A 12210-nucleotide genomic window follows, 5' to 3' on the forward strand; every position below is an offset into this window, starting at 1 on the left:
CATTTTGAGGCCTAGAGATGGGTTTCACGGTCAGTGCCATCTTAGGTTCCAGATTTGTTTGTGCCCCAATGTCGGCCCACCCGCTGATAAACTGATTACACTTATTCACAATACCGTAGCCATGGCCACAACTTTATGGCAGTTTTTACTCAAAATTAGACATAACGGATGAAATAGGCCTATTTAATGTTTCTTTTTTTTCTAGTGACAAACAACAAAGTATTTTTTAACAAGTTTTTGAAAATATAAATTTAGTGCTCCTTTACCTACTGACGACCGGCCATTTTTCATCATTTCGCGACCACTTTTAACTGTCCCTGCTGGCCAGACGTTAGAATGCATGTTTTTCGGCACTTCTGAGTCGGCCTCTTTTTCGAAACTGGAAGCTCCAATCTGTCTTTGTACGCAGTCTGTGGGTAAAACACGTCACAAAATAAGAGGAAAAGTGAAGTCAGGTTCCTGTTACCTGGGGAGATGGGTCAATAAATGTCAGCATCGTTATTAGCCACATCTCTTAGTAACGCGTCTGGCTGGAGGCTGATGGGCCTCATGAGAAGAGGAGCTCTCTTTTTTTTGGGGTGGGCGGATGGCTCGCATGGAAGCCGGGCCACCCTGTGAATGTCACCGTGACAGCTCACACTGTCAAAGCCTGTGAGGAGATGCGGCTACAAAAAAAACGAGGCTGCAGTCACTGGATTCTTTTCCCTCCCTCCTCCATTCACTGCTGTGGCAGGAACATGGGATGACATATTTCTTTATTTTGGATCCATATGCTGCCAACTGCTCATAATACCATCCGCAGGGTGGGAGGAAGAGAACTGCATGAGTACCAGTAAGTGGGCCACAACTCCAGCTGTTGTTATCAGTGAGGGTGAAGGCTGATTTCATGAGCAGAGGCAGAAGGGATTAAAAGTTTCTGTCAGAGCTCCATGTCATCTGCTCGACACCAAGGATGCAAGGGAGAGGAGGAGGGCAGGAGGGCTGTATTCAGAATATGAGCGCCAGAGTGTTAAGGCAGTGCACGAGGCACTCCTTTTGAGCTTCTTACTTGGTTCCTAGCGCCACCTAGTGCCAACCCCAACAACCACCCGAATACGGCCGTCGCGCACGACGTCCCACGAACCTCAATGAGGTGTCTGGTCTCCACGGCGACAGGCCTCCTCTCCCTCATGCTGTCCGTGAACCAGGAGATGTCCAGCACGTTCATGTGGGCCAGATTCCCCGGGGCGACGTCCTTCAGCCACTCCCACAGAGACCAGGCGTGGCTGTTCTCCGACACCACATGGGTGACGTTGTCGCTGTGAAGGGAAGGAAGATTAGAAGTTTCATCTCTCGGTTTTGTTTCCCGTCATCCTTAGTTTGCAGGGGAGGAGGAGGTTTAACTGAACATTTTTTTTGCCCTTTTAAGTTTCAGTAATGGGGAAAAAACAACATTTTTTGTAAATATTTGGTGCGATTTAAGCTTGTATTACATTTCGACCCTTGCATTCCAATAGCTGTACATTTTAGTGTGCCAGGGGAGAAATTTGTCTTGTATTGATCAAGCAGCGTTTCCCATGTATCTAGTCAGCAACAGCTACATTTTTGCGGCCTCTCATTCAAAATGTTGTGACAAATACAGCTTAAAAAGGGTATTTGTATGTTTTACCGCTGCAAAAAAAAAAATAAAAGGACATTTAAAAAACTATTTTAAAAAAACTGGTTTACTCCGGAAATGTGTATGAGATCATTCTCTAGCCTTGTTAACCTTAAATGAAGAACTGCACGGCTCAATAATGCACCAGTGACTGTACAATCTTGGAACTCTTTCTCATCCAGGATAATGTCTTGGGCCTGGGACAAGGAACTACTACACTACTATGTTGTAATCTACCTGCTGACCATATGTATTGCTTCTTGCATGGTCCTACCAACCTGATGTTTTTCTTTTTTAACTTTTCTTTTCCTTTCTCAGTTTTACATGATGTATAATATCGCCCCGCCTCCTCGCTCCTCCCATCTCCGTGGCTCCACCCCCTCCCTAGTTTCGTATGCGACACAATGAACACCCACCGCGCGAGCAAAGGAAATTTTAAGCGACGATGCAAGTATATGATGCTGCAAGCGTGTGAATGTGAACTGAACGAGTTGGAAATGCTAGCGTTTGCAAAAAATTAAGCCAAATAATTTAATTAAGTTGCTATGCAGTTCAAAAGCGGTCTTGACCTTTCTGTTTTAACACAATTATGAAAATACAATCAGACCAAGACATCAGGTTCCAACTTATTACCAACTTATTATGTGCTGATGCTTCGTTCCGCTCTCTGCTATGTTCTTTTCTAAAAAAAATGGGGTGGTTGGTTCTCACTATGTATAAGAGTGGGTGGGGCAAACGTTCTGATGAGTGGGAGGAGGCAGAGATTCACATACACTAACACATGCACGCGACTGGTCCGGCCTTGTGTACAAGAGGACAGAAAATGCTGAAAATCAACAGACAGTGTGACGTGACACTGTAACCCAGATAAAACAACACCACGACAGCCTCACATACCAAATTTTATTTCCTTTTATCTGGCTGAAGTGGAAATATATTGACGTCTAATTGTCCACAAGAGTTTAAACCAAGTTAGAGTTGCCAAATATGAAGGAGAAAATGTGGCCTCGGAGTAATAGATTGGTCAGTCTTAGAAAAAGAGGAATTTTGAGAGAAATCTTTGTTGTGTGTCATGTAGTCTTTGAAGATGCCATCTCTCTTCCTGTTTTGTATTGAACGTCTCGTCTTGCCCTCAGTTTTGTTTCCGTTGTTTGTGTTTACCCTGCTCCTCCCTAATGCGCTGCACCTGTCTCGTTATTGTCGGTGTCCACTGGGTTGCCAGATCGTCTTGTCCCTCGTGTCAGTGCATCCAGAAGTCTGTTAACCTGATTCCGTCCCTCGTTGCCTGATTCTGTCTGCTCACCTGGTTTTGACCCTGCCTGGTATCACTGTGCCCTCTGTCGAGACTGTGACAAATTTACAGTTTGTATGGAATTTGTATGGAAACATTATTAAAAGAGAAAAAAAAAATCCATATAGCAACGTATAAATCATTCTCACAATTAGATTTAAAATGGCAAAATGGAAGTGAAGCTGTGAAAATGGAGTATAATTAAATTAAATAATTAAAATTCAACATTATTTGGACGGCTGAGTCCGTTTAAGTCAAATTTCTTTCAATTTTCAGAGTATGAGTTGTTGTCTTGAAAGGCTTTTTGCTGTTTGCTTCTTGTCTCATGTGTTTACGTGAGACTTTGGCTGTGTTGTGTTTTCCCGCTCACTGCTTCTCGTAATGCAATCACTCTTATATTTAAAAAAAAAAAAAATGATTTACTGCCATTACCTGCTTGTTAAGTTAGGTTATGAGACTCTGACTTTGTTCCCAGCACCACTTTGTTGTCTCGGAGTCAATCAAATTGAAAAATAAAAATAAAAACAACTTGAAAAAAATCAAACAATGCTGTTCTGTTGTGCTCACAAGATGCAGGTGCAACAGAAGCCTTTCTACTGTCTTTCCACTTCAAGTGGCTTTCAGAATACTTTCTGAATTGTTGTCCTGGAGGACCTGCGTGCCTGGTTTAACAAAAATAACTTTCCCTCTCGGTCTCAGTTGCCTTCCCACCAAGCAGAGGCTCAAGCAAAGCATTTGAAATGCAGCATTGTGGTCTTACTCGTGCTGTTTGGGGATCAGCACTTGGCGAACAACATCCAGCGCAGGCCCTCGCTGTCGGATAGCTGAGCAAATTCAGCCAGTGCCTCCTACAGCTCCGCCGAGACTTTCTCAGCAGACTTTATATCTCTCCCACTTTCTGCCATAGACTCTAAGTACCAAACCCAATCAGGGCGCTCAGCCGTTCATAATTACCCGCAGCACACTCCTCCTCTTCCTCTCTCCTGGCATGGGCAAATTGGTGAAAAGACTCCTTAAGACATACCCCAGCAGAGCTCAGGCTGGGGCCTAATTGGCCAAATCAGTGGCGAAACTAATCCTCTATCTGCTCAGCATAGCGGCCGGGCCACCAATGGTCCATGTTTGAAAAAGAAAAATCCTTCCTGGCACAAAGGGATGGACAGAGTGCATCTCAAATTCGAGGCATTTCAAGGACATAAGTGTTATTTCCTCGAGCTTCATTTCGTTCCCTGTGATTAGTTATTTGAGCACTACCAATGGCACTCTCTCATTCTCTCTCTCTCTCACGCACTCCATTTCCGTCTAAAAATCACAAGGGCCTGGGTGGATATTGGAACAAGATTGAGGATCAAAGGAAGGGGGGGGGGGGGGGCAAAACACTCTCTCCTGTTTACCTAGATGTAATCTATCCCCTGACTTTGGTTTCTCATCTTGAGCGTACCCACGCAGAATGTAAAACAGCAGCTTGGCATGCAAATGAGTGGGAATTTAAACCCAGCTTCAGATTTCACTCCTCAGTATCGGTGGGACTGCGAGCCAGACACGGAGGCAGGCAAACTAAAGTCAATGTGCTTTGATATGAAGAACTCTCTGGAGTCGACTCCTCTTTGGTGGACTCCTCTTTCCCCAGTGAAAACCGACGGCTAGATCAAAGTTGGATTGTCTGATGTACAGACTTCTACGCAACAGTGGTCGCTGTAATACCATGTCCTTCTGGTGCGACATTTTTTGTTAACCCACGTCTATTGAAATTCTTAACATAAAGTTCAATTGCGCTACAGTTAAAATAAAATGTTAGCGCTCCTCGCTCCAATGTACATAATCCATCAAGCCAAATCCCAGTGGACACTTATGTTTCTCAGCAAACAGGTATTTCACTAACTTTTCTGTGCATGTTTTATCTAATAATTGACATATAATGGGTTCTATAGGAGGTAATGAATCTTTTTTTTTTTTTTTTTTTCAATAATTCAATATGCATAAATGCCCGGGCCTGGGACCTTTCTGTGTGGAGTTTGCTTGTTCTCCCTGTGTCTGCTTGGGTTCTCTCCGGGTTCTCCGGCTTCCTCCCACACTCCAAAAAAACATGCATGTGAGGTCAATTGAACACTCTAAATTGTCCGTAGGTGTGCATGTGAGTGTGAATGGTTGTCTGTGTCTGTGTCTGTGTCTGTTTCTATGTGGCCCTGCGATGAACTGTCGACTTGTCCAGGGTGTCACCCTGCCTTCGCCCTAAGACAGCTGGGATAGGATCCAGCAGACCCCCGTGACCCTCAATAGGAATAAGCGGGTATAGAAGATGGAGGAATGAATGAATGAATGAATATGCATAAATAATGTACAGTTGCACATGGGTTTTAAAAGTTTGGACCTCAAAATAGAATTTGCCACACCATTTTGGAATCCCTGGCATTAAGGGCGGAGATGTCAAAAGTTAAATTTGATCCTCCTAAGCCTGAAACAATGTAGTGGATAGAAGCTCTGAAGACACTGCAACTGAAAGAGAACCCCTGAGTTAGTTCAGTTTAGTTTATTCGTTCACAACTGTACGTATACAAATAAACAGATAACAAAGGATGCAACAATAACAAAATTATATTGACCGAAAAGGTGTAGGCTGAAGCTTAAACTCATATTACCGACCCTTTTTACATTTCATGTAAGCTGCTCATTCTCCATATATCCAGTCCATATATGAACAGAACAACAAAAACAAAAGATTCGAAATTTTTTTGTTTACCACCTTGTTTTTAACCATTCTTTTTAATACGCAAAGTGAACTCCACATTTTTAATTCTTCGTCACACTCATTCCACAGGTTCACCCCTTCAACGGACACATCTGCTCGTAATGTTTGTCCTTGCTCTTGGTGTTTTTAACAATCCTAATCCCCTGAATTCATATTAACTCTCTCTCTTGTTTCAAACAGCCTCTGAAAACAGTCAGGAAGCAGGTTATTGTGTACTTCATAAATTATCTGTACTGTTGTATTGTTGTAATCCACTAAATCAAAAAATTTCAAAGCATATAAATTGATCAATAATGCATTACTTTATAGTTACTTTGAGAAACAACAAGAAATCATTATTTTTGAGCCTTTAACGGCAATGTAGTCATAAATATTGCAGAGGAGGAAGTCAAAGTTCTGGGTGATTTCGTGGGAATCGCAGCACTGTACTCCAGCACTATGAAGACACTTGTGATACATCGTCAGTGCTTTTGGGAATAGTTATTAGAGTATAAGCACTGGCTATTATCAATCATCAGTGGCAAATTTAACATGTCACTTAATGTGCACATCTAAAAAGAGGTAGTCTAAGCAAGTGTGCTGTCTTGTTCATTCAAGCCAACAAATAATAGACGGCCCTTAGAAAAATAGACATTCCTTTTTGAGCAAAAAAAAACAAAGGCAAAACTATTGTTCTAAATTATACAAAAGACAAAAACTAGTGCAAAAACAAGGAAGACTTGTTGTTGTTTGGCCTTCATGCCTCGTGAATCCCCTCCAGAGAACCTCTAACAATTGAGCCCGTATCTTTGAGAGAGTGAGACCCGCGGAGGTGTTCCTGTCAAACTGCAGCTGATATCAGTTTTGTCGATTTGCAGCATTAGCGTCAGTTTGAGGCGGGCACGCTCTACTTCCTGTCGTTGGTTTCAGACAATTATGTCAAGCCAAGTGTAACGGCAGGAGCGCTCAAGCTGCATTTCTGGGAATGTTGCCATGGCCAAGCTGGCGCACGGCTGGCAAGAGCACTTAGACATGCAAACACTCACAGGGGCACATTCCTCTGAGAAACCTTTGAACTAAATCACTTCAACTTCACCCATTTTTAGGGCAACTTAAGAAAAAAAGAATTACTTATGATTATCGTGAACCTCGCCTCGCTCCCCAAGTCAAACTTCTTCACCTTCTGTCAAAGATATTCTCTGTCTTAAACAAGCATCCTTATCAGGGCTTTCTTATGCTCTCCAATAATTCTAGCAAATACACTTTCATTAGCATCTTACCTTAACTGCACCAATGTCTCCGAAATAATGTTTTTAGCTCCTCCAACTGCAGCGCCTATTTATAAAAGTAAAGGTGATCAAAACACTGCCTCGGTATGAGAATCAATTTGATCTGCTTCGACCCAAACACAAAGTTAGCTTTGAAAAAAAGAGGCTGTATCAACAGTACGAGGAGTCTCAAAGGAGCTGCGCTCTGAAGCGGTGTCAAGCGGGGGTCCTCTGCTGCGCTCACAGCCTGCGCCTTAAAAGATACTTTCAATTACAGGCAGAGAAAATTAGGAAGGCACGCCGCTGCCATAATTACCACAGTGCAGTTGACTCATCATCGCAAGAACAGGCTGGCGGAAATGTCTCTTTCTCTGCGCAACTTTAAAAATACTCGCGCGCACTCATTTATTCGGTTTGTTGTTTGCTATGTTACCTTTCCTCCAGTGGTTCTGGCCCACTTGCTGTCAATGAGATGTTGCTAGACTAGCCAATTTGCTTCCCCTTCCTTAACAGGGAGCAGTGAGCTGTAGCTCATGGGAGCACTCCGCTTAGGTGAAACAGAGACAGACTGGATGCCCTGACCTTTCCTATAAGTATTTAATAGAATTATTGCCTTTCTAATTATTTTACTGGAGCTTAACATCTTTTGAAAGAATGGTATAAAATAACTCTGGTAGAAAAGTCTGTATTTTCATGACCTAAAAACCAGGACACTTGGGCCAGCAATGACATACTCAAATGATACTCGAAGTTTATGCAAAGATGCCTTATCATTTCAATATATGTAAAGTATGCCTCTTGTATAGTGTATGAAAAGAAGATTGTTCAAAGCTATCTATAACCAAAGACACAAATTCTGATAGGGTTTTTTTATGCCTAAAAGAATACCTCTTTGACAAGTTTCAATGGTGCAAAAACAATTTTAAAATCTCTGAAATGAAATAATGATGGAAATAATGTCTCTTCTGTATTATAAATTGACGTGAAATCAATAGCTCTCTTTTCAAATCCTATGAGACATATGCATGAATGAAATATATGGGATAATATTATAAATAGCCATACTAGCAAATCCACGTATTACTTCAACAAACAAATGTCCTGGCTGGGATGTTTGGTCAATAAACAGTTACCCAACCATAGAATTAGCATTAACTGGTTTAGTAGAAAATGGACTTGTTTTTAGGCCACCACTCTGTAAGCTTTGCGTCAGTTATTGGCCTGGATGCCAGCCTGTTAAAACCTTCACCAGCGGCCCTGGAAATTAGTTTCTCACGCGTTTCCCCAATTGAAAAGCAAGCAAGTTGGTAAAAAGAAAGTTGCAACAAGCTGAAAGTCAAGGTTTTGTCCCAACCTGAGGACGTCTTCCACAATAAAGCCCTTGGACCTGGCCAGCTGGGTCAGAAAGTTTCTCCTGCTGCGGCCCATTTTCCTCTCCACCAGGTACAGCCTGACATCCTTGAACTTCACCTCTCCATTCCCAGGGACACCAGCCTCCGCTGGCCTCGGCCTTTTCCTCACCTGGGGCACAATCGAAGTGTGGAACATCTCTCTCGGGGTGATCTTCCCTCAGTATATTTACACAAGAGGGAATTTACTATTTAATGGATGCTGCGTGCAGCTTCACCCCCATCCGGGAGTGGAAAAAAAAACTGTTTTGGTCTTGCCCCGGTTGTTTACGTCACATTTGTAGATGTTTTTTTTTTTGTTTTTTTGTTTTTTTCCAGTATGTGTGTCGGTTAGAGCAGGGTTGGTTAGAGTTGGCAGAAAATGGGTGGGGGGGGGGAACTGGCTCGGGCAACAGGTGTTGAGGATTTGGTGTTTACCAAAAACCCACCTGCAAAGATCGAGTGATTGAAGAAGGGAGTGGAAAGACAGATAGAAAGAAAAAGATTTTGAAAAAAATAAAAAGAAGAAGAAACTGCATACATGATGGAAACGGAGTAAACACCAGCTGACACAGATGCTGCACCGAAAAGTTTCCAGGCGGTTGCGGTCCCACTCCCTTGACTGGAGACGCGCTCCTGGGAGATTCCCGACTGCCGGTCACCTCTCAAACCCCACACAGCTGTTGTGCCATGTCGGGTTCGCCTCACCGTTCACTATCTCATTATGTCCTGACCAAGTCCGCACCATCTGCTCCGCCGCTTTAATTAGCCCGCAGCCCAAAAATTGAGAGCCTTTGTGGACATTTCCCATGAGACGGCGCAAGCTTGAGCGCGGCCTTGGAGTGCTGTACAGGCAGCCCGTGAACATTAGTTCCGGTAGAAAAAAAGAAAAGAAAAAAACCTGCATCGCCAAAGTAACTTTGTAATTCAGCCCAACAACATTGCAGACGTTTGATCCTTTGTGCACATCTGCAAATAGATAGAACAACAAGATTAGTTACCATTCAGGCTGTGTTGCCTCGCTTTCAGTGAAAACCAGTAACTTGAGCCATCAGGTGGGATGTTTTATGTGCCTGTTTTTATATTTTGCATGTAAATCTGTTGAAAACATCAGTGGAAAACATTTACCAAGCCCATTTATCCCTTTAGCAGCTTAATTAAACTATCGAGTGAAACCTCAACCATTCAGTAGAGGTCAATACTGAACCAAGAGAAAAAGAAATGCAAACTTTTTGTCCAGTATTGTTGTTGAAGGCTTAGAATAAGCTTAAGGGTATACCTGGAACAAAATTCTGCCCATCCTTTCACATCAGTGGGCCACTTATTTTGAATTAAATTGATTTCTCCACTGTCGGGGGAGTCTGTTGATGCACAACACCTTCAATCCGTGTAGGTTTCTACACTTGCTCCGTACATCACCAACCCCTGTTCATGACCGTATAGAACTACATTCAAGCTAAATCTTACGAGGAGTAGAGTGCATTTCTTTACTCTTGAATTCATTCACTTTATAAAACTGACACTACGGTGGTATCAGCATTGATAACAAGTTGGCACCAGCTTCCTGTTTTTGTCACCGGTGATCCCTGGCTGGGGCTGCTGCCTCTTTCTCTTTAAGAGATGATGCTTTGTCATATTCCAGCCAGCTGAAAATGATTCAGGTTGGAGCTGATTAAAGTGGATGTGCAAGGTTGCAGAGGCGAAACCTCAGCAGCAGTAGGTTGCAACCCTCCCTTGTGAAATATTCATCTGTTCCAGCTCTTGTGTCAGGTTCTGTACCAGGTGGACTTACGATAACTTTTGTGTCCTGACGATCTCAGATCACAGTTAGACATGTTGGGTTGGATATTTTGTTTGGCAAGCAAATGTGTTGATCTGTCGTTAAAGTGTGAATGCTGGTGATTAATTGGCAGATCAATGTCAACCTTGCTGCCTTTCAAGATGTTGACGAGCTCAGTATTGTATTAAGTGAATTCCACAAACGTCATCTTGTGGTAAAATGACAAGATATGGTGACATTGTAGTTAAGCTATCAAAATGTTATGTTTTTCTCAAGCTAATTGTCTCTCTCTTATAAAGTGCTGCTTCTCCAGCAAACAATCTTGTTTTATTTTCTCTGGCACAGTGGCCAACAGTAATTAAATAAGTGGGTTTGATTATCACTGGATTACCCACAATGTCCGCAGCTGCTCCAGTGAACCAAATAAGAATGATTTGTTGATTTGTGCGAAGGGGAGGGGCGATCATCACAGGTACTGATTCTATCTAAACAGCAAAGCGGCTGTTCATTTCCTGACTTAATAAGAGCGCCTTGCCACTGCCAGCCCGCCAGGATTTATGACACCGCTCTCATTAGAGCCAACTTCTGGGGGTTAACCGGTGTCACGGGGCAGGTGTGGCTAAATGTTTCACTAGTTACCCCCAGCCAATCACTCAGCCTCATATAACAACGTTGGCCCTCGTTCAAACACCAAGGCCTTTATAACTGTACTAATACTGAGACAAATGGCTCTAGCAGTGCCAGAGGCACTCAGCACATGAGCAATGGTCCAATTTTTTTTTTTTCTTTAAGTGTTCTCAGTAGCTCAACGGATCCTTGATTACAATAATAAAGATAAAATGGGGTGGAGTCTTGTAATTAATTAAAATCCTGGAGTTATTTCAAGTTGAAATTTTTTTAATATAGGTCTTCAGTTAATGGGCATTTTTACCAGCGTGAACACTAAAGAGGCTGTTTTGCATTAAAATATATATCAATATATATACTTTTTTTTTTTTTTGCGGCGCATGACCAAAGTCTTCCATGCCCAGTGCTCGCCCTCAATATTTTACACAGCAGAATCATCGCAATTTTTTTTATTACTTTTTTCTCTGCAACGTTAACAGACATTATAATTTTATGGCATAGCAGGGTCAAATCAAACATCAGTATTTTCATTCATTTTTGTTCCCAAAACAGTTGTTCATATACTGCAGTCCGGACACTAGAAATAAATTCTTAGCAATATAGAAAAATTGTAACAACATTTATTGAGTTTAATTGTGAGGGTGAGGTTACCGGTCCGTGAAAAAAAGCCTTGGAAATGTGTCCGGAAAATTAAAGGCCACCCTGTTGCCACAGGCCAGTGTGGAATTGCTACCCCAGTGTGGTGAAACCTGGGTGAAAAGCATGTGAGACAGATACAGGAAATGAACATTGAGTGAACTGTCTCCGTTCCTGTTTGTGAGGGCCATCAGAACCACACCTGTAGGAATGCTCTCTCACGTTAAATAAAAAAAATTAAAAAAGTGAAAATGTGTGTTGTTGATTAGAAAAACAATTAACAAGGATGACTGATTGAGTAATTCTGTTATGGGAGATACAAGAAACAGTATGTCCAGTTTCAGAGAATACTTCTTCATTTATGTCTTTTCTTTTCTTTTCCATAAGCTGATGTTGCCATGTAAGTGGAAAAATAAAAGTAGTAATCTGTGATATAAGATAAAAAAAATTAAAAAAAAGAAGTAATAAAAGTATCAATTTAAAGGATTCAACTTTCTCCAAAAGAAAACAACTCTGCGAAAAGGGCATTTCAAAATCTTCCAAATCTCTGAAAATCTCTGTTCTGAAAGATCAGCAAACTATAGGAGGGTATAGGTAAATAAATAAATAAAAAATCCCTAAATAGCATTAAATATTCAATCTCCATGCTAAGATCACTAGAAAGCTGCCTGCTTTGTAATACTGGCATAAAAAACACATTTATAATTTAAATGTTAACATATCCATTCATCTTTCATCATTCAGCCTGATTTATTACTACTCTTTTTTTCAAAATACTAATTCAGCCCTGCCAAAATTATGCTTAAATATGATTAATTTATCTTTTTTGCCTTTCTTGTGCTGCTTTTTACAAACA

At 41.7% G+C, this 12210-nt stretch overlaps 1 protein-coding gene across 7 annotated transcripts in view; it reads right to left on the bottom strand.

Moving 5' to 3' along the window:
• The window catches only part of dntt (deoxynucleotidyltransferase, terminal), a 100385-nt gene that overhangs the window by 82098 nt on the left and 6077 nt on the right, over positions 1-12210 (bottom strand). The window contains exons 1-2 of one of the 7 annotated variants that reach the window (XM_076050099.1): positions 8278-8554; positions 1124-1298 (exon numbers count right to left, since the gene is read on the bottom strand). In XM_076050099.1, coding sequence (XP_075906214.1) covers positions 1124-1298; positions 8278-8471 — 369 coding nt within the window. In that variant the 5' untranslated portion in view covers positions 8472-8554. Of the gene's footprint in view, positions 1-1123; positions 1299-3881; positions 4429-6935; positions 7334-7356; positions 7426-8277; positions 8558-12210 lie in introns of those variants that run through there. The other 6 variants (XM_076050098.1, XM_076050105.1, XM_076050101.1 and 3 more) reach the window with 6 other exon arrangements.

The sequence above is a fragment of the Nelusetta ayraudi genome, unplaced genomic scaffold (assembly GCF_046127955.1).
Source record: "Nelusetta ayraudi isolate G7.1 ecotype Tasmania unplaced genomic scaffold, CSIRO-AGI_Nayr_v1 ptg000122l, whole genome shotgun sequence".
Classification (NCBI taxonomy): Eukaryota; Metazoa; Chordata; class Actinopteri; order Tetraodontiformes; family Monacanthidae; genus Nelusetta; species Nelusetta ayraudi.